Source organism: Larimichthys crocea, chromosome XXIV (genome assembly GCF_000972845.2).
Source record: "Larimichthys crocea isolate SSNF chromosome XXIV, L_crocea_2.0, whole genome shotgun sequence".
Classification (NCBI taxonomy): Eukaryota; Metazoa; Chordata; class Actinopteri; family Sciaenidae; genus Larimichthys; species Larimichthys crocea.
Genome location: NC_040034.1, coordinates 19247230 through 19270435, shown reverse-complemented (window position 1 = coordinate 19270435; position 23206 = coordinate 19247230). Strand labels below are relative to the sequence as shown.

General features: G+C 40.2%; 2 protein-coding genes across 4 annotated transcripts in view; both read right to left on the bottom strand.

The window, feature by feature from the left end:
* Positions 1–16: 16 nt before the first annotated feature.
* LOC109137019 (potassium channel subfamily K member 16-like) lies at positions 17–4590 on the bottom strand. The gene is made up of 5 exons (XM_019254089.2): positions 3340–4590; positions 2788–2902; positions 2542–2708; positions 2197–2365; positions 17–1692 (listed from the first exon to the last, which is right to left on the bottom strand). The coding sequence occupies exons 1-5, from the start codon at positions 3550–3552 to the stop codon at positions 1484–1486; spliced, it is 873 nt and encodes a 290-aa protein (XP_019109634.1). The 5' UTR covers positions 3553–4590; the 3' UTR covers positions 17–1483.
* A 3226-nt stretch (positions 4591–7816) lies between these two features.
* kif6 (kinesin family member 6) overlaps positions 7817–23206 on the bottom strand; it is a 58583-nt gene continuing 43193 nt past the window's right edge. For all 3 annotated transcript variants that reach the window (XM_010736414.3, XM_027274542.1, XM_027274543.1), the window contains 10 exons: positions 20882–20984; positions 19990–20045; positions 13559–13609; positions 12701–12788; positions 12421–12556; positions 11210–11298; positions 10212–10301; positions 10003–10098; positions 9114–9229; positions 7817–8008 (listed from right to left, as the gene is read on the bottom strand). In XM_010736414.3, the coding sequence (XP_010734716.2) occupies positions 7995–8008; positions 9114–9229; positions 10003–10098; positions 10212–10301; positions 11210–11298; positions 12421–12556; positions 12701–12788; positions 13559–13609; positions 19990–20045; positions 20882–20984 (839 nt within the window). In that variant the 3' untranslated portion in view covers positions 7817–7994. The remainder of the gene's footprint in view (positions 8009–9113; positions 9230–10002; positions 10099–10211; positions 10302–11209; positions 11299–12420; positions 12557–12700; positions 12789–13558; positions 13610–19989; positions 20046–20881; positions 20985–23206) is intronic.

The window sequence follows — 23206 nt, the reverse complement described above, 5'->3', positions numbered from 1 at the left end:
AAAACCACCCCGCCGATCAGCACATAGGCCACGTAAACCACCCCAAGCATGAGGATGGAGGGCACCCGTGCCAAGTTCAACATTTCCTTTATTTCCATCTTGGCTACCTGGTAAAATCTTTGGATCCAGGCAAGTTTAGCGTCTCAACCTCTGCAGCTGGGCACAGCAAAAGTGTGTTGATTTACCTTCGCTGCTCCTCAGCTTTCCATGCATTGCATGCATGCAAATTAACCTCCACCTGCACTACTGTTTTAATCACTCCAATGGTCTGTCATGCAAATCTAGTGGAACAATATGACACTGGCAGAGGTTGGGCTGTAGGTGATGACTACAGGGAATGTCAGATATTTGAAGTTTCTGTCCATGGTTTATGAGGTCATGTCATCAATCAAGACCACCTACAGTTAAATCATTTCAGTACAGTACATATCAGTTTGTATTTCTTTCCTCAGGACAACAGTTCTCATACTGACCAGCATTAAAGACAGAAAGTGACAGTTTTTTCAAAACAAAAACATGAGCTCTTCTCCTGTGTTCTTCCAGCTGCCTGTTTTGGATCAGTCCTGACTGCTGCGTCAGGTCACGTCCCATCACCATCTTGACTAATGGGTTTGTTTAAGATAGCCCTCCGTGCTCAATTCACCAGAGGTTACCATCAGTACACAAAGGCAGATGTGGACTCACACGATCACGCGATCGCACACACACGCACACACACAACAACAACTACTACTACTACTACTACACTAATGTAGAGCAATAACATACAATAAAAAGCACATAAAACACACAGTTCAACAGTTATTTAGTTCTACATGTTGTCTGAGGATGGAAAAACATTACAGGATTCCTACCTGAGGCAATACATGGTTAAACATGTTTTCTTATTGAGACTATAAAGTGCTCAAAGTAGAATTTTGGACTGAAGTTGAAGATAAAAGTAACCATCTTTCACTTTTACTTCTGGACGCAGACTTAAAAGCAAGGGAATTAAAGAAATGTATCAAATATTTTTTTGAAGCTATATAAAATATTTAGCAGGTAACATTAGTGTGCTATTAAACGTGATGTGAACATTTGGATGAGGTGTCAGCACAAATAAAGCTGGCATTGGATTTCTTTCTCTGCGTATGAAATTGTGGTACTGCATTCTTAATTTTGTATGTTTAATATGGACTGAATATTGTCCGATTGTCTACCAGCAGCACAGTTACTGCTGCAGTTTGGTTTTCTTTTTGTTTCCATTGTAGCCAAATGAGAGTAATTCTTAGAAGTTTGATAAATATAGACTCTCTGGCTGAACTGAGGTAGAATTGTCAAACAAGAACCTGCAATATCTTTCCAGCCTGTTGATAACATATTAAACCACTCCTGGACAAGATGAGACATTATTATAAATTAAAGGATTTAGAGAAGGAATGTTACAAAACATTTTTCTGAATATATTCTACATAGTGAATGTTACAGGTCAATAGTCCAGATGTCAGATCTTTGACGTGTCTTCTAATTTACTGGACGATGTTTCCTCTTCTACCTCTTGGTTCTTGAAGCCTGGATGAGTCAGGCCAATCAGGTGCTCCATTATTCTGGCTCCCATGTTGAGGATAAGAGCAAGCCAAGCCAGGGCAAAGATGATCCAGATGCCTGCCAGGCTGCGGTAGAGAGAGATGTACTCCTTGCCTGGGTCAGTCCCTATAAGCAGTGACATCGCCTTGTTAGAACATGCTAGTTTATCTGAGACACAAACATTGACTCACTGTGTATGCTTGTTCTTATTTCCCTGCTTCATACATTTAAAATTAAAGCACAGTAATTGTCTCAAATCATTAAAGGATTAGTGTGTAGGATTTAGTGGCACCTAGCGGTGTGGTTGCGGATTGCAACCTCCTCCACTTACCCTCCTGTTGCGAGCAGGAAGAGTAACTACGGTGGCAGCAAAACATGTGCAATCCCGAAATACTCTATCTAGAGCCAGTGTTTGATTTGTCCCTTCTAGGCCACCATAGAAACATGGCATCTTTAATATGAGAGGCTCATTCTAATGTAACAAAAACATAACAGATCTTATTTTCAGGTGATCCTACACTAATTAATGTATTATTATCATCATATATCTTAGACACTGCACCGCTTCATCTAACCCAGGAGACTGCTGTGGTCTTTGCACCACATTAGTACTTTGCTCTCTTTACTCACCCACCACGTAATCTCCAAAACCAATGGTGCTGAGGGTAATGAAGGCGAAATAGAAGCCCTCGCCAAATGTCCAGCCTTCCACGTAACTGAACAGCAGAGGAGGGATGACCAAAAACAGCAGGCTGCCGGTGATGAAGAACAAGCTCACTGCCAGAGCCTCAACTGTTTGCTAAAAAAACAAACACAGCAAAACTAAGTTTAGGTGAGATTCATAGGCATCAGTTGGGAATTCTCTTTTCTTGTTTGATTACTACAGTAAAGGGTGTAAAAGGAAATGACCATAAATCTACCATATCTCTGGTGCTTTGGTGCATATAATCATTTCTGTCGGTAATCCATTAGTACCTTGTGTGGAACAACTGAGACCATTCCCTTCTTCAGTCGACCGAGGTGGATGGTGAGACACTTCCCGAGCTGTTTGAGGAAGGCCAGGTTCAGTGGGATCCCGCACAGTGCGTAAAACACACAAAAAACCTGACCGGACACAGTGCTGGGGGAGAGGTTTCCGTAGCCTGTGAACAAGATAAACATTTGTGATGATCAAATCTACAAATCATTAAATTAGAAACAAAAATATCCAGACATGCTCACCTATAGTTGTGACTACTGTGCCAGCAAAAAAGAAGGAGCTACAGAAATCCCAGTTACTGGGGTTTGTTGAGTTGCCTGAGGGATTCACCCCGTTTTCCCAGGCATCCAAAATCACCTGCAAACACACAAAAGATCCTAGAATGACGTCCCACTCAGCTACTTTTACATTCGGACATTTAAAAAAAGAAATTGACCTAGTCACCTCACTAATGCTATAAAACTCCATCGATCATACATGACACACTTATTGATTTATCAGGTCAGGTTACTGTCATACCATTTATTGCTATGTACTTTACCTTGTCATAAAATTGATCTAATTTCTCTTTTTTATATTTGCACATACTTGTATCATCATTACTTTTACTGATAGACAGGCATCTTACCCTTTTGAATATGACAAGAAGTTGACAAATTCAGTCTGATTTGATAAAATCCAGATTAGTCATGCATTGTAAACTGAGCCTCTTCTCCTGCTACATTTCAGGAACTCTCCATTGCACTCATGAAACATGGACTTCTTAAATAAATGTGAAGAAATTAAAGGGAAACCTGAACAAATTTCTCCAAGGCTGGTCCGTCCAGGCAAGTATAATTAGCCAAGAAATTCAACTTCTCCAGTTGGAAGTGGTTTCGGTTGTTGCTCTCAGCCTCACGTTCCAGTATCTGGAAGATGGTGGCCCCAACCAGCAGGTATGTAAAGTGGGCCAGAGTCAAAAGTACTGTCCAGCTCACTTTGACTGGGACCAACTGGAACCTCGCCATCAACCTCTTCCAGCACCAGAATGGACACACTGATGTTTGAACTCGGAAAAGAGGTTAATTGCTTCAGAAAGGACAAACAATCAAAGTCTCGGTGAAATACGCAGATCTCATGAGTAGTTCCTCAAAAACTGTGTCCATCACTGCAGGCTGTGGCATTTCTCTCCATAAAGTAAATAAAAAACTGTTTTAAATCACAGCAACACGAAGAAAGGTTGATGTTAGGTAAAGCTGCAACTTATCTCCATCTGGATAATCATCCAAAGATAAAACATCTCCACTCTATGCTCTTATTCTGATTGGTCAGACTACTATACAGTAGATGTTGATTTATGGGTTTCTTTGGTAACGATCAAACTCCTCCTTCTCCATTAGAGCGACATCTGGACACACATACACTTTCAACTGTTTCCACTAATAAGGAAGCGGTGGCAGCATCTTGTCAGCAGAACAAAAGTTAATATTTTACCTGCTGTTGGTTGTTGGAGTGCTGATGCCAGAGCCTTTCAAAAGGATTCTGCGTTGTGGTGGACTAATTTAACAAGAAAATATATTTCTACCACAAGCTACTGGATTCCTTAATTGACGTGCTTTGCATAAATTGCTGTTGAAATAATAATGATTGGTGCCCCAACTTGAGTCACGTCAAGAAAGATAAATCCACATTAATTAAGTATGGACACATCTCCTGAGGCTAAAAGCTTGACTTTTCTAACCCATAGAAGACTGCTAGAGCAATCATCAGACATTTCCCCCCCATTCAGGAGTCAGGCATGTTTATGGTCAGATAGAGGGGAAGGAGATGACATTTTGGAGCGGTTTAGAGAGGACTACTTGATCGTGGGCCATAAACCAAAGGGTTGAAAGAAGTCTCATGAGAGATCCTAATGGAGCTCTATGGTTATGTTCTTTATAAAGCTAGCATGTTAAAAATGCCTAAGGATGTAAGGAAAGCATCGACTTGAGAGTAGATGTCAACAACTACAGCTATAATTATCATAGAAATGTTCAGTCCTGCTCTGGTAGGTTGGTGTCCCAAAGTCACTGCTTGCCTGCCTGAAAAGAACTTTCCAAGCTCTCTATGATTGCTACATATCATGCAACATAATGTGATGCGTGTTACTAATATAGTTAATAATTATTAAACACATTGTCAGGAGTCCTGTCTATTCATGAATATATCGAACATGTTTTTATTTTTAGCAACATGTTGTATATTATGTAGAAACAAGCTGAAAAATCACATTGAAAATACTGTTATCAATGAAATACAAATACAAGTAGGTATAAAATCACTATACCTGTAAACATTAGGTATTATATTATTCAAAATGTTATAGTTGTATTGGTTTGTACAAATGGTGAAAATCATGTTTTTTGCAATCTAGAAATGTTCTATAATATTTTGAGTGATTATGACTTTATGATGCTGATGCAAAAAATTTTTTGGGTTTCTGGCAGCTTTAAATTTTGTTGAATTTAAAGCAAGAAATGCATGTCAGAAGACTTTAACTGGCCATCCCAGTATAGCTCGGGCTACCATTAGCTAGTTGGCCCCTGCCTTACAACACCATTTCTCTTGATAGTATACAATATTAGCAAACAAGTTAACATTAGTCAGCTATATATACAGTATATATTAATTTCAGCTTTCATTTTGGACTTGTGTTGGATTTGTGTTGCACACTGTTAACACTGCTGGGAATTTTATTCAACAATGGTCAGTCTAGTCTGTGCAGAGAAAGTACACAGGAGTCCATGGTGGCCTATGCTGAAATGTTTACTGAAGCTTGATCAGGTATAATGGAAGATTTATCAATACACTTGATGTTGAAGCTATCCTCTCTGGCTCGTCTACAAGCCCTCAGGATAGTGCCACAAATACCCAATGCATCTACAGGATAAGGTGTTTGCCAATTGGCTGATAATCTACACACAAGGAAATATGTCTTCCCTTAGTGACTGACTGACATTGCTATCTGACTAGAGGCTTCCTCGTTATTTTTGTTGTGGTTGCTTCGAGGGAGTGAGACAGCCCTATCCTATGACTTGGTTACCATAGTAACGCTTTGCTTAACACAAATAAGGAGAAGAAATGTATCCTCATAACAATCTAAGATTTAACCGTATCCCTACAGTGGCCTCAAGACATGACCCTGTGGACCCCCCATACGTGGCATGCTGGAACAGAAAATTCCTAAAGAAAAAAGGCAGTTGGATACGCATTAAGGGCATGTTCTTTGGATTTTTGCTTCACATATAAATCAGTCCACAGGCTGTTAAAGGCAACAGAGAAAGTCACGGAAGGTCTCTTTTTTTTAAAGTGATGTAACCGGTTCACAAACTGACAATAAAAAATGTGATTAATAGCTACAACTAACATGCTTCAGAACCTTACATATGTCACCTTTAAATATAGAGTTATGCACTTAGTTATCTACCACTGCTATTTAGTCTGAGGCAGAACTGTAATTTCTATGTAATTTGTGTCTAGTGTCTGTATCAATTTTGTCAATTAAAAGTAGTTTTAAATACACTCATGTCATGAAGAAAGTCCCTAACGTGAGACAAATAACAGATAACATGACTTGACCGAAGAAGACTTTCTCCAAGACAACTCTGCCTGGATGCAAATTTTGAAGCTGCTTGTCATATCTCAAACAAATCAACGCAAACCCATGCAAACAGGTTGTTCCAATGTTCACAGGTTGTGTTCTGTTTGGGTAGGCGTGTAGTCATGGCTCTGAGGTGACTGGGTGACCGGGTCGATTTAGATTACCAGCCGTCAACGGCTGATACAGTGAACAGCAGGAGGAGTGGGACGGTGGGATAAAACAGATCTGCTGCCTGATGGGAGGGAATTTGTTTTCATGTAGAGAAATAGTATTTAGTACAGAACTGTGTGTTATTCATTCAGGTCACCTACAGATAACTGTGCAGAAGTATTAGGATTTAGAAAGACACAAAGAGAAAATTTCTGCACTTGATGCTTGTAGGTCACTCATAAACTAGATTGTGAATTAAGCAGCTCAATGCTAATGTTCAATATCTCTTCACTTGACTGATCTCTGACTATCTGCACTGGATTATCACGTTAAATGTTACAAGAATTGACTGTAAAATGTAAATGATCATTCAGTTCAATGCTAGATAATCAATACAGCATGCAAAGAAATTCATGTAACCGTATTTGAATTTCAAATGCTGCATCTTAAGGGAGCGCTGCAGAGGCTGGTGGCCTGTTGAGGATGTTTCCCTGCCTTCTGCTCAGTGCATGCTGTCTCCAACTCATCATTTCCTGGAAAGCAGTTAGTGCGGATCCGATGAGATGATCCACTAGTAAAACTGTGGCACAATAATTGATTCCCTTTTTTAATTTGTTAATAACATCTCAGACACTGTACAATACTTACACCCTTGGGATGTAACTATGAGTGAATTTCCAGGATGGTGGTGTAAGGTGGAATAAATTTGACTGCTAATGGCCAGCTGTCCTTGTATCACTGACGATGCAGCCAGTAGTCTGCGTCATTCTATACCCTTTATGGTTGAAGTTTGTGAAGCGTGAAATCCAGAAGAAAATTATCCACAGTACCCGTCTATCCTACAACTGCCATTTGCAAAAGACTAACTGGAAAGGAAGAACTATATAAAAAAAGATTTAATGTTTATTATTTCATAAATTAGGATGTTCACAGATCACACACATGGCAACAGCTTTCCACAGGATACAGATCAGGCAGATAGGGTGCCCAAAAACGGATACTATGTGTAGTGTAGTGGCAGCTAACAACAGTAATACAATAATACACGTTATGGAATCTTGCAGTTCCTCTGGTTGTTGACATTTTGTCATTATGCAGCTTTATTACACTATTTTACAGAATATTAGGAGAGGGTCTGTCAAACTACTGCACATGTATTTACAACATTTTACACAAAGTGTTACACTGAGAATAAAATTAAACTAGACATAAATAAGAAAAGCATTTGTCACTGCTCGTGACGACACTTCCTGTGACTATTTAAAAAGTCATGACACAGTCAAGTCAAACACATATTGGAGCCAACTGTTTTCCTATTGTCTGCTCCTTCCTCTGATATCTTGAGACAACATTTGTTCAGATCAAATAGCCAGCGTGGGTTGTGATTTATGCTGCTGTCCATTATATCACTGGCACAATCTCCAGGAGGTCAACAAGTGTGTGTATGCGTGTAAAAGGCAGGATGTGCGGCATGTGTTCTGTAGAGAGGTCTTCTTTTTAAAAAAATTACAAATCTAGTATGATTTGGTCCCAGCTGAGATAACTGTCTTCACACATCTTCATTGTCAGTCCATCAACAATCTATAATGTCCAATACAAGTTTGTAAGATTGTTGTATCACCTGACACATGTGGAGGCTGTACAAGCAGTTCTTACATGATTCATCAGAACATTGCGTTGTTACTGAGGTGGACCTAAAATACATAAAATAACACAAGACAGATTAGATATCCAGTTGAAAGTTCTTGGGAAATAAGTTTTGCCAAAAAGAAACATGAAAAGACTGTGCCCACTCTCTGAAAATAGACTTTAGTTTGTAAGACAGAGAGTCTATTTTCAGAGAAACACTCTTTAAAAATCCACATATTTAGTGCACTTGGGTAAGACACCAACCCCGTTTGCTTCCACAAGCCAGTGCATTACTAATTTTTGCTCCTGGTTGTGTCAAGAGAGGCATCCTGCATAAAAAGTCTGTGCCAAATTAAATATGCAGATTGTCGGATCTTAGAACAGATGGTCCACTATGGTGACCCCTACACAGAGCTGAAAGAAAAGTATAATGAAACGGTGCTGTCTCTTTCTTTATGACATATTCCCTACACTTCCCAGAATGCACTACTGGCTCAAAAGCTGTTTTGATAGGTAGGATAGCACCACACAGGGGTTACCAAACAACCAACAAGAGGGGCTTTCCTTTCAAAGCAATCGAGAAAGAAAGAAAGAAAGAAAGAAAGAAAGAAAGAAAGAAAGAAATGACTGTTTTTCTGTCTGCTGGCTCATTTGGCCATCGTTCTGTCTGGTCACATAACCTCAGCCATTCTAGCAAACCACAGGACAGCCAAGTTCCCTTACTGTCTGCCAAAGTAAGCAGCTACACAAGGGTCAAAGGAAAGGAGTGTGTGTGTGTGTGTGTGTGTGTGTGTGTGTGTGTGTGTGAGTGTGCGTGTGTAACAGAGAGAAAAAGATAAGTTGGTTGTGGAGCTGCTAAGGAGGTCAGAGTGTTTAGTGAGACTTGTTTGTGTAAAAACAACAAAACAAAAAACATCACTGCTGGAATAGGATGACCTGAATCTTGTCCAAAACAATTCTCACAAATCATTTTTTTAGCTTATCAAGTGTATATTATAATAATATGAAACATACAGTGCATGGTATATACACATGAAATACAACTCTAAAAAAACTCAAACTTTGCTGTACATCACACCACCAGAGGGCAGCGTTGAATACAAAATGCATATTGTGTGAAAGCCTAAGGTGTGTAATATTTCTTGTATTGTGTGTGTGTGTGTGTTCTACCTGTCCTGGTGAGGAGGTTTTGCCTGGCTCTGACAAAGGCCAGGATGTCCGCATCAGTCTGTTGGTCTCCAGTCAGGGGAATAGAAGAGGATGAAAGCTTGGTGGGGGACAGGGCCCTGAAACGGACATAAATTCAATGCAGTATGATAATATCATCGTAAATTCTCCATAGTTTCTGTACCTTATGGCAAATCATTTACTTTGTGTGTATGTTGGGGGAGGGCAGGGCTGACCTTACCAGTCTGAACACCACGGCTGTAAAATGTTTTAACAGTTCTTGTTCCAAAAAGCTTAAAAGGAAACAGTTCCTCATGTCATGAAGCCTCTGTATGAAACAATAGTATCTCTGTACTGCAGCTGGTTGCTGGAGATGGTCAAAAGCATATATATAAATATATATATGTATATGTATATATATATATATTATGCATCAAGTGTTTTACTGTGGTTGTAAAAAGGTAGTTTTAACAGCAGCGTTCAAGCGAGACCCCAGGTCTTTGATTTGTTAATAGAGTTTGGAGACATTACTTCACAAAGAAATAAAAATTTATGGCCACATTCATAAGAGGAGAGAAAACACAGCGCAGCTGTAAAATCCACAGGTCTAGGCTGTAACGTATGGACTTAAGAGCTACTGCAAACATGTTGAATACAGTACTATATTTGCATTTGCACATAGTGTACACATGATTCTTAGATTAAAGCGAGCCTAATTACCAAAGTTAAAGAAACTACTCATCTTTATGTGGTAACATTACATTATACTGTCGTGTGTGATGTGGTTTTCACATTTGTTGTCATGAGACCATTACAACTATGTCAAAAATAATTTCCTAGATCATGCAAAGTGATTCTTGTATCACTATGAAGCCTGTCGTTCATCGTGTACCTCCACTCAGACGAAGGAGTCACCCTCCTATCCAAGGACTCTTCATGCCAAGCTGGGACAGCAGTCAAGGGTGGTACGGTTTTGGGGATGAAGCTTCTGAAATTCACAGAAAGGTACAATTTTATGATGATGAGAGAAAAGTGTAACGTATAGTATAATGCAGTCATACCTTACAGTACATTTAAAGGATTAAGTGAAACTGGGCTAACCTGAGATCTTGAACAGAAGCAGTGGAGCTGTTTGGATTTGGGTCCTGGCCCACCGGAGAGTATCTCACTGCACTGCTCACATTAGGTGTGCTATAGAACAAGTTACAAGAGCATAATCCAACAGATGGTCATTATACAGCATAATGTCCTTATGAATCACCATGACGCACTCATGCTGTCTTTACTCAATGCCATTCTCTCTTTGTTTTTCAGTGTCATCACCAGTGTGTGCCTGATTTAACCACAAGAGGGAGCAACAGTGCAAAGAGATTTCCACAGAGTTCACCATGTCAAAGGCCTTTTTAATACCACATTAATACAATTTAATATTAATATTGATATACATTACTGCAACACACAACAGGCAAGAGAACATATATGACAGAGTCAAGACTTCACAAGACCTTTTGAGCAATTCAATGCTTTTCAAGACTTCCAGACCTGCAGATACCCCAATGTAGTCTGACTGGAGAGGATGGTCAATGAGTACACACAGCCTGGACAAATAGTCTGGACAAATACTTTGTTTCTGTGAATGTGACATGATGTCCAAACATTTGTCAAGGCAGACTTGTGGCAGACATGAGATGTCAAATACTGACTGTATCACTGCTAAATAGCTAATTAGACTGTGAACCACTTCCCCTACTAATGTCGCCATGAAGCAAACAAACACGATGGCCTTTCAACATTTGTTCAATATTTGTTCCATGGAAACAGACGCAGAAGAACTGCAGGTTGTTGGACATTAATCAAATGCTATTCAGGCACAGATGGTGAGAGGGTAAAAATAACGTTAATGAATTGTGTGGAAATGAGTCAGCGACGGGAAGTTGTTCTCTTTGTAACATGCCTGCTTTCTGCATGCAACCAATCGGCTCAGCAGAGATGCAAATTGAACGCTTAATGACATGACCATCGCATCGAGGTGCATATTTACATCTGCTGGAGGGATGGAAAGACGGAAAGAGAGACAAAAAAAGCAGTCGGTGTCTCACCGAAATCCTGGAGTGCCAGGTGAAGATGGCTGCAAGGTTCCACTTGGCGGTGCTGCGTGACATCTGGCTGCGGCTTCTGACTCAGAGTCCTAGTAACATCGATTGAGAAATTAGTGAAACATTTCTGGTAAGTAAGCACAACAGTCAAGACACAATGTGGCCATATTTAACTAGGGGGAACTCAGGTATTTTGTGTCCTCTTGCTCTGTCATACCTCTTGCTTAAAGTTTAATCAGCTACATGTGTAGTTTTCCAAAAAACAGAGCAATAAATGGTCGAACAAAGCTGTTGAATATAAGTATACTGGCAGGAAAAACGGCCTCCTTCCCGCTCGGAAGACCAAAACTGCATATGTAAGGCCTGTCTGTCAGACTTCCTCTTCCATTTGTCATTCAGTGATAAATTCTCAAACCTTGCTCAGATGTGAGTGAGATATCGTTCTCCATTCATAAGATCAAAACCAAAAGACTAGATGCCAGCGGTGTCTGCTGGTCAGATGTTCCGCTTAATCTATCTTCTTTGTGGTTGGTTTCTGAAATGTGTGCAACAGCTTTCAAAGGCGAGCAAAGTGTGTGAGACCAGAGACTTAGTTGTCTCTGAGTCAGGATTATTAATAATCTGGGAATTGTTAACTCATCTTTCTCTCCGAGCTTTCACAAGCGTCGTCTTTCATTATACTCTACAAGTCTCTTAAGCATTCATGCTCGCACACAAAATGATTTTTTTTGAGACTGACTCACTTATTATCCCCCACTGTGCTGCTGAGAACCCTCCTGAACATGTTGTCATTGTTAAGACTGCATTGATGCTCTTGCTGTCTTGCCTCTAAGCTGCTCTCCAGGCCCTTGTTTGGGCCACATGGAAAACTCTACAAATGTGTTTCCGTGTACTCGCCTCCTACGTATCTTCCCACCAGGGCCCATTCAACGTGATGCAAAACAGAGGCTGGAAGGGTCACACTGGTGCCATAAAAGCCTCCAAAGTCAAGACACACATGCATATCAACTTGCACACACACACTAATGTGCCTATAGAGGCCAATATTCAGAAAATGCACAAAAGAAAACATCCATAAATATGGAGACAAAAAGCCTTCCTGTCTAATGTCACTAACATGTCTTTGACACACTAGTGTTGTCATTATGTCATGTTGACAGAAGCTTTATGTGGTGTTGTCACATAGATAGGCAGATAAAAGTAAGGTAAGTCACCTGCACACTGGAAGCCTCCTGGCTCCACCACTTAAGGAAGTCTTTCTGGAGCTTGACCTTCGCCCTCTCCAACAACAGCTGCAGGTGCTCAATCTCTGTCCTTAACGCTTTCAGGTGGCTAACGATGTTCTTGAACCTGACGGCACATACTTTTATCAGCACCAAATTCATCTTTTGTCCACGTTACGCAGTGTCTGCTGTATCTAATCACTCTAAGCGGGGTCTTGGGAGAAAACATTTGTTATAGTAATAAACTAAAATCCACTTTCACTACACTCACGCCTTATTTTCCTGCTTGATCTGTATGCATAGTTTTTCTTGCACCGGGTCGACCTCCTCTTCAGCCTCTGTGTGATTCTCCATTACACCTATGGCAGAGTTGGACAGGCAGAAGGCATGACAAATGTTTTAAAGACGAACAAACATGTGGACATACTGCAGAAAAAATCTGAAATTCAGAAATACAATTTTTGTTTGTTTGTTTGTTTGTTTCCAGAAGCTAGCAAGCATGTGTTGTGTGCATATGAATGCATGTCCCTTTATTCTAAGATAATGTTTTAAATACTTGTCCCGGATAATAGAAGCCAGTGTTCTCTGATGCTGGACTCAAAATAACAAGAAAAGCATTTGGCGTCTGAACTGGAGGGAGATGTTTGTGTCTTTTACAACCGGATTTCTTCATCAAAGCATTTATGTCACTGATCAAAACAGTCAGAGAAGAGTAAATGAAGGAGTCACGACGCCCAGTCTTTGGTCACTAAGCTTTCAGTCAGCGAGGCCTACTGCAAAGGCTTTGAAGTGGGCACTGCCTTCAAGAGCACCCACAATGTATTCACAATGTTTACCACCCCGTTCTGCATAGAGTTCAGCATTACAAAGATGAAAAACAGTGCTTACGTTGGTGACAGCTTGATTCATCCTTTTTAGTTGACACTTGAAGAGTCAAGTTGGAAGTCAGAGGGGTAAACCTGGATTTTCAGTTGTTCTAATGTTTACATTTTTCCATGATTTTTCAAGTGTACATGCATTGTTTAACAGCTGGTGTGTGCGCAGATGGAGTTAGATATTATGCTGCTCTTCTATAGACACATGGTTCAGGTTTTGCTGTGGGAATAATCCATTGTCAGTTTGATCTTACCATGAGCTGCCCTCTGCCTCCTCTGCATCACTAACTGCGTCTTCAACTCATCTGAGAAAGACAGAGGGAAGGGAAAAAAAATCAACCAACTCTTCAACTTTATTCCTGTGCTTGTACATTACATTATCACTATCTTCGTCTGTCTTTGGATGACACTTAAAGTTCACACTTTAAAACACGATTTACAACCCCCCATAAAATTCTTCTAAAAACCTAAAAAGTGTTCTCACATAGTATTATTCTGAGGAGAGGCCTACATCAAAGCATATAGGGTGATTTATTGCGAGAATAGACCGTTCCTGAGGGTGCTGCACAATAAAACAAAGTTCAGTGTTCAGTGGGGATACAATAAAGTCCACTTTTAAAGTGATGTCATACAGATCCCATAACACCAAGATGCAAAATGCTGCATGCGATATGTGCCATTATCAAGTGTGAGAATAAGAGGCCATGAGTGGAGGAGTTGGAATGGTGGTGGGAGAACATAAATCATCACAGACACAAGTAGGGCTGTCAACAAATACTAATATCGAATTGTAAAAAAACAGATTGTGGAAATCTGTGTCTTGTATTGTTTTGTACATGCCGCAACCTTATTCACTGAGTGCACTGCACGACGGACAAGAGTCACACAACGCCACTTTCATCAATTGAAAATGAAAGTGTTAAGGAAGTAGGAAGAAAACCCAACCAGCAACAATAGCATTATAAGTAAGAATTATAGTGAGAACTTTCCATCAATGTTTTATGTATGACCAAAGATGTAGAAGTAGTATCATTACTGCAGGCAGTATTCGTGTCCTGTCACCTGATACTTCCAATATATTGCAAGATATTTACAATGCAGCATGGCTGTTAACTGTTCAACAAAACAACAGGAACCATTTAAGCAGCACGGTCTTTCAATTGGTGCACCAGCTCCACTTCTCAGAATCCATGACACGAGAACTACCGTGTGCAGCAACAACAGTTTTAATCATCTTAGTTTCAGTTAGCTGCAATGACGCGTTTTCCAGTGTTGTTCATGGGGAAGAGATGACTGGCTGCAGTGACTGACTGAGGTCAAGATATGTGTGTCTAATCCACAATAATGGAGTACTTTTAAGCGGTATGTCAAGAAACCTAAGCTACAGAAGTCAAGCTCCAAACACACTAGATCCTAAAATTCCAATAATACAACTCAATAGCGTCTTTCATTAGACCAAGAAGAAGATTATGTTAAGTTAAGACGGGACATACTGCTGGGTTACACACTTCCACAGTCCTCAGAATGAACTCTTGTGACTCCAGGGAGCCTGGAAGCAACATGAGGCAGGGTTTTTGGGTCGCTGCCTCTCTCCTATGGCAGTAACACTGTTGACATATTGTTAAGTAATTTGTGTCTTCTCTTCTGTTTTTGCTGTCTCTCTTCCTTTATTCGAGGTAGTTAATTGCCCTATTGAAGGTGATCAGTGATGCTGTTCTGAATGGAGTTCAGTATTATAAAGATAACAAAAACTGCGCTTGCGTTGGTGAGGGCTTGATTCATTCTTTCAGTTGACATTTGAAGAGTCAAGTTGGAAGTCAGAGGGGTAAACCTGGAGAAGATATTTAATCAGTGGTGCAGTGCTTTAGTGGCAAAGGACAACTGTAAAACTAATCGACTAAAACATATTGTGTAGGCCATATCTGAGGCCATTTCTATTGAGACTAAAAGTCCACACTGTTTGTGTAAGAGCGTTTAGGGTTACATTTACGCCAACACAACAAAATTAGGTCATTTCACATTGAGATCAAAGACAGTGATAGTGAATGACCAGAATAATTATGAGGCAGACTGAAAGATAAAAGAGACATTGGGAGGCAGTATCTTCTGTGGTGAGTTTCCATTACAGTCCCTCAGGTCTTATACACATGTAGACAGTGCTGTGCTGCAGCTCTTTTTGTAACATGATCCTGTCGCCAATCTAAAAGCTGACGTCCAAGCTCCAAAAATGAGAAATCCAGATGAAGTATCGCTTTGCAAAAAAAAAAAAGGAAGAAAAAAAAAAGGGGGTGTAGGAAGCTACCTTTCCATGCAACACCTCTCATGGTGCCATGAAACAGTTGGATTAGAGAAGAAGAAGTTAATGACACTCAAAGCGTTTAAGGCAAACATCTGTCCTGCTGAAGTGACCTTGAGTAAAGCTCAGTCTCTTATAGCAGTCCTGGGGTTAATAAAATATAACATTCTTATCACAGACTTCAAGTTGAATTTTTTTTATATCATCTCTCAACGTTCCACTGATAAATGCTTCAAACTGTTTGCAATCTGCTTATGCAACACACAGACCAGCTCATCTTTTAAAACTCCTCACAAACACTTTTTTAAGTGGAGACCACTATTGGGGGTTTCAGTAGACAGTGGAGAAGAGAATGGATGATGTGAAACGTTACAAATGATACACAGAGACATATTGCGGCCATAATGATAGTGTTTTTCCTAATGCCTATAGAGTAAGAACCAGGGTTTGCGAACCCCTCACAAGCCATGTGTCTTCATACAACGTCAGTAGTTAGGTTAGCTGAGAATTGATGTGAACTGAGATGCCTTATAACAGATAAAACATGAATCACAACTAATGGACGTACAGTCTCCTTCTTTCACATATAACACAAAAAGGATTAAGAAATATTTATGCCGTGAGTTTGCCATGTCGACAGGATGATAGCAGCAACATACATAGCACATGGGTTCAACACTACCTGTGTGGCTTACATCAGTCATGGCATGGACTAAAGCTTTTCTAAAAAAACCCCAAGGCCAAGCAGTTACACATGATGACTATATTTGTCAGGGTCAAGGTACAACAATTGGATGTGCTTTCATGCCTAAATTATTCCCAATCCTAGATTACATGTGCAATATTTTGCTCAAGCAATCTTAAATATGGGGTGAGAATAAACTCTGTTGGCCATACTGCTAAAATTATACATATGTCAGCGATGACTGAAGAGTCAAACATTACAGATGATTCGGTCAGGACATCCTGTTGAAGATTGACTGCAATTCCAACAGTATTTCTGACCATCAATGACAAGAATTACATGTCAAATAATAGTGGTGTGCGGTGTGCTTACTGCAATACTTCATTACAGTCGAGTGCTCCTATACCTCGTCCAGGACAAGACTGTGGGTTCGACACCACAGCCTCTTCCAAACCATGCAGGGTTTCCCCCCACAACGTCAGGAGACGTGCCGTCGTCTTAAAGGACTGGTTTCAAGCTACAAGCCTCAATAAATATTTGGTGATTTTTGTGGCTTGGAGGTTAAATGTGATATTCCACACAAATACCACAGCGAGCACGAGATCCAAGGATCACACATACTGTCCAGCTTCTTAATATCGGGTGGGTGTCGATTCAAGTGTATTTGAAGAATGAATGTGTCGTTAAGTCAGTGCACAGAGTAACATGAAAATCTTGGAAAAGTGCACAAGTATAATTTGACTAATAAACAACCACCACAAGAGTTGCATTATATAAAAGGAAACATATAAAAGTTTATTAATACTAAACTGAGAGTGGAATTCTGTGTTTTTATTGGACAGCTGTGTTCATGACAGTGTTGTCTTAGGCCATAACCTAAACCAGGAACATCACATAAACCACTCTAATGAGCAGCTGATAACATTAGCACTGCAAGTAAATCTCAGCAACAGTCACGTAAAAGCTAGTGGCCGTTGGTTAATAAGACCACATTCTATGCAGAAATTACGTTACTTTTATCCGATGATATTACTTTGCAAAGGCTTCTGAACAGTCTTCTTGGCACTGACGCACATTGTAGACCTTTCTAGAGATCTATTCCAAAGTCCTTGGGTCTTTGGGTCACTCCAGAAAAAGGTGAGTAGAGGATGAAAGCAGGATACCAAAGAAGTTACCAGATGCTCCATCACATGTGGCAGAGAAATCAAGAGATGCTGCTCATTTCCAGCTGCCCTACACCTTTCACGCTGTAGAAAATGTGCATCGCTGAATAAATATATATCCTCGCACTTTTTGGACCTAAGGGCTTGGAACGCATGCTCCTCTAGTGGGATTGGATTCCAGAGCCATATGCTGTGGCCAAGAACAATACTGTAAACCAGGGAAATGTTTAGACACCAAGGTCTCCACGGGCTACCGCCTCACTCTTTCTCCCCAGCTACTGACCCTCATGCTGGGTACATCCATCAGGAAAAGCGGCACAAAGCTTTTGTCTATATTATGCTGAATGTTTCCATGTTCTACATTAACCATGAGACACAGGTAGTGTAAAATTTCCATGCGGGGCTTCCAAGATGGCAAGGAAACACACAGCTAAATATTATGGTACTACTTTCCATCCAGAAGAGGCAACCACGTTCCACTAAAAACACTGTCTCTCATCTAGGAAGAATGCAGCTCCGTGTACCTAACAATGTAATAATATCTGACAGCATCAAGATGTTTTTTGGGTATTTTTCCAAATTTGAATGAGATGAAGAAGAATCCAAAATGTTAAATATTATCAAAAAACATTTGAAGAGTTAATATTTAACATGATGTCATAGCTGAATTCTGCATGATGCACGGCTGTGTCAGCACCTCATGGACTGAATGATGAAAAAAAGTGAAATTCCAAGGGTGGTAAGAGTATGCCGGCATGTATGAGGGTAACAGCCCAAAGCTACCAAACCACCAAGCGTGATCTGAGGCACCAATGATGCCAGGCACTGGTGTGAGGCAAGCCTATCCATTTCAATGGCATGTGAAATGAACCACAAACACACACAGTCCAGGGAAATTTATAAATGTAACTTGCAATAGTAAATGCAAACCAGATTGAGCCATAATAACACATTTTAACTGCTTTCAGTTTACTGGAAAATTCAACCAACGTGCAGTGAAGTCATTTAAACTTACTGCCACCGGTGACAGAACTTGTCTTTACGTAGTCCTGTGACTTATTATGATACATTGCTGTGCAAAATTCCTTGCATCAAATAAATGTGAGGCATTTTCTGTTATATTTTAAAATGTATTAAATAATCAACTAAGCAATAAACAGACACACATTACAATTGCTCTCCCTATTGTAATAAAGTTTGTTCTGTCTTTGTTTACACATCAGTGATTTTGCTTTTCCTTCGGTAATATAAAGTCATATAGTCACATGAAAAATGTCTGAAAGGAGCCAAATCAGCAGAATAGAAGCTGTTGGTGTGACTGCGACCACAGGAGAGCAGAGCTCTGGAGACCTCCATGTCCAGAGAGGAGACACAATGCAGTGTGTCCGACCTTTCTACTGACTTTGATCCTCCCTGTTGTTACTGCAGAGAGACGACTGAACTCAGAATACTTGAAAACCGTTTGAGGAACACAGCGAGACAAGACAGCCTGAGTGGACTGTGGAGGAGTCTGCAGTGCACAACGCTGACAGAATGCTGCTCAGACAACAAACAGTAACTCTCTGCAGAGGAGGACGTCAACAACCACTACAGTGTGTGTGTGTGAAAACTGTGTTTATGGGCTACAGCCACTGTGGAGTTGATATTGTTTACATCTTCGTGTTTTCCACCTTGGTGATGTAGATGCTTTTTTATGATTGATACATCTACAGAAAAGGGAATTTGTCAGTTTGTAAATCTGTGCTCAGTGGTGCAGCTGGGGAATGGTTTTCACTAGTTCACTGATATATTAATGCAGTTTATTTTGAAGCCTAAAGGTCTAATAGTTCTATCATGCAGAATTCTCATCATGTAACATTTTTTCTTAACCCCTCATCCCCCTCATTACATTTCAGCTGACTTACTGTTTACATTCTTTACAATAACTCCACCTTTATCTTTCCATCCCTGCTCAAAGACAATCCAAGGTGTCAAAGCGTTGACACACAGTAGTACGCACGTATGTTTAACAACAGAGAAACTCTGGACAGAACCCCAGTGGATTTCTTGGAAGTAAACTTCATAATCAGTCAGCACTGACTGAAGCTAGGGTTTATGCCAGGCCTCATTTTGGCAGAGTAAGGCTACCTGTCAAGGACATTGCCCAGAAGAACACATGGGTGTGCTTACAGAGTCATCATAAAACAGCCTGGGCCAGGCTAGTAAAAAACACAGGTTGGAAGACGGGGTGGGTGGAAATCAGAACGCCTCTTGGTCCTGGAAACGTTCAGGAATGTGCTGAACGACATTTCTACACTCCAGGGAAACAGAACCCTGACAGTGATGTGCTCATAAACGATTTCCAGGCAGGTAGGCTGGTGTCTTTAGGGACCCAAAGAAGATTAATGGAAATTATCAGCTTTCTTTAGGGCTCGCACCACAGCTTTTGTTTGCATTTAGGATAATGATGATGATGAAAATGAAACGTAAAATGGAACGTTTTCACAGCATCTTAATGTAATGTGATTTCCGGAGGGCAACTTACATGTTGAGACAACTTACTTATTCTGTCTCTGACTTCGATCAGTTCTGCCCCAAGTCTTTTGGCTTCAGCTGACCTGTTCAAAAGACTGCAGGTGTTAATACAATACAGCACAGACAGACATTTTATGAATTGACTGTGGCAAAGTAACAATAATCATGCCCAATGAAAGATTTCTTTCATTTTGCAAGGCAATAAAACATCTGGAACACCACATCTTTGTTACTCAAAAAACAAACAAGCCCTTACTTGATCTTACCAAGTTTTTCTGGTTCCAGATATGAATACAGTTTGAAAACCTAGCAGCCTGTGCAGGTGCAAATAGTTATAATGAAAATAAAACATGGCCACTGTATGTTCTTTTCAATATCCAAGGTATAGTGCTTTCATGCTTTATTGGGGTGTCACTGAAATAGAGCGTTTACAGAACTACTAAGTTATGTTTTCATTTTGATTATGGTTTCGCTCGAGTATTTGGATGTAGATCTACACTACAAAAATGGATTTCATTAAATATTTTTGGGGCTTTTTCACCTCTATTTGATAGAGCAGCTGAAGGCAGACAGGAAAGTAGCAGGAGAGACGGGGGATGACATGCAGCAAAGGGCCGCAGGTTTGAGCTGAACCGGGCCACTAATTAAAAGTTTTTCCGAGGTACACCAATGGTAGTGGCCAACAAATAAGGAAGTTGTTGCATGCACGTTATAAGCATGTGTAGTGTATGTTTGTGTGTGGTCTATAAGAGACTTTAAAATGACCTGTCACACATTTCCTGTGTGATTTATGAGAAAACATAATTGGAAGCTTAAAATTAATACCCATATGACACTGCTCAGTGCTCATACTGCAGAACAAAGGCAATCTCTGGCAATATCGGGATGTGGATTTATCAAAACTGTCTACACCACTAACCTGTGTTTGAGTAGCTTCTTGTTGTCTTCAACAGTCAGGTGATCCTCGTGGTCCCTGATGAAGATCTCAAAAGCCTCTTGCTTCCCCATAGACAGCTGAGGACCTGAGACAAAAAGAAGATCCCGTATTTTTCATATGCTTTATTGTAATAATCAGGAGCTGCTACTATACAAACTACCATCCTAACAAGACAGCATGCTTGTCATGCTGCTGAAATAAATCTACTAACTACGGGAAGGTGTATCAGATCCTGTTGTGAACGGAGTGAGACATGAGCTGTGCACGTTGCCACATCCACAGGTTCTCAGCTCCAATCTGGCAGCCAGATGCCAACTAGAGACCCGCTGATATAGCTGACCTCCCACTTCTTACTAATTGCAAACCTTAAGAACTATTAGCCTTCCATTCCCTGTTTAAAGAGAACATAAACACAAATATAAACGGCAATTATGAACATGGCAGCACTACATAGTGGATGCCACTCACCTAACTAGGCAACCTAACTGGACATAACAGCCAGCAAAAGTGATATAGACCTGCTTCAAATACTTTGCTGTCACCAAAGAGAAAGAAACCAGACCAGTTCATGCTGATTATGCAGTGTTTTGCTTTTCTGATCTGTGACCCTCCGATTTTATTGAAAAAAATGACTGACTTCATATTTGCCTAAACTGAACATTCACATTGTGTGATGGGAAGTGATAGGGAAGACACTGTGCCAAATGTGTAAGGCAATGCTGGACTTCCTGGTGTGAATGCAATCAAGGCATTCCTGATTAAGAAAACACTGAATAGATACATATGAGGGAGAAATATTTGGCAGTGAAAATATTTTAGAGGATATTGCATGTTGCTGTTTAAAAAATTAGTATAGTATATATATATTCACAGTGTATATTTTGTGTCATAGCAGGAAAATCACCAGTGTAACTAATTACCCTAATAATGAGAATATTTTAGAGAAGTTTTAGAAGTGGCAGTGAATAGAGGGGTATTGTTATTAATATTGCTGACTATTATTAATTACACTTGTGCTTTTCCTTCTATGTCAAATGCCTGCTGTGACAAAGACTTCTTTACTCTGAAAGTAGACACTGAATCATGTTGGCAGGTAATTATTCAGAACTGCTGTATGTAGCACAATCAGTGTATGTTGTCATGTCCCTTTACACATATTCAGAAACATGCTTGATGTTGCCTTGTGGTGATATATTGCCTCGTGGGAGTTTGGTCGCGCATGCTTGTTCCTGGAGTCAAGAGAAGCAACCGCAGATTGATCTGCCTATCAATCAAAGCTCTGTCTCCACTTGACAAATGAAATTTATGGTAAAACAAGTTTGTGTCTCCAACAAACCAAAATGTTTTTTCCTGTATGCAAGACTGCAATAAATTGTGTGTGACCTTATCTTATAATAGAATAGTAACCACCATTATTTTGCAAGATTTCAGTGGAAAACCCAAGGCTTCACAATAATGTCCAATAAAAAGAAAGAATCCAGCCTTGTTAAAATGTGTGGACTTTGCTGTGACAAAGCTATTCCAAGCAGAGGCATAAACAGGACAGTAACTCGTATGAGATTAATTGTAGGACAGTCAGGAATTTGTTTCTTTATTTTTGGAAAGTCTTGATTGAAACCAGCAGGCATTTCACAGGCATACACTATGTCGCAAGTTCCAACCTCAACAAATCAATTTAAGAGGTTTCTTGAGGGAAATGCACTCCATTCGACTCTTCATACAACATTCCAGGAATATCTCGGAGTGATATGACATCATATTATGTTGTACTAACATAATTTGTGGGGTAATGAGATCACATGGACTTTGGGCCAACTTTCCTAATTTTTCTTTTCCGTGCTTCAAGTGCTGACAAACCACAGAGGTTTTACAGGGGGAGGAATGTGTCGTGACTATTGTTGCTGTTTCAACAAATTTTAGAAATGAAATACCAGCGAAATGAAGCATGACGGTACTTTTCCATCAATTTATAAAGAAGAAAAATGTCTGACACCAATTGTTAGCTGTTTGGAGAGAAGGTTAGAACTGCTTGATAGAAAAATAATATTTCTGGTCCGCTGTGTGGTCCGACTGTGGCCTCCTCTCTGGGACCTGGGACAGTAGTATTTCACTTACTGAGATGTCCCTATTGTCTTAGGCTTCTGCTTCTATCACAGAAATGTGTGGACCTGGTAGAATCATCAGCGTCTCATTACATGCTAGCAGGATTTACAGTAAGACCTAAGTCTCCCTGTAAGTCTGAATCCTCCTTTAAGTTTCTGCCGGTCATCACCAGCCTGAATTACAACAGGAACACCTTGTCTATCC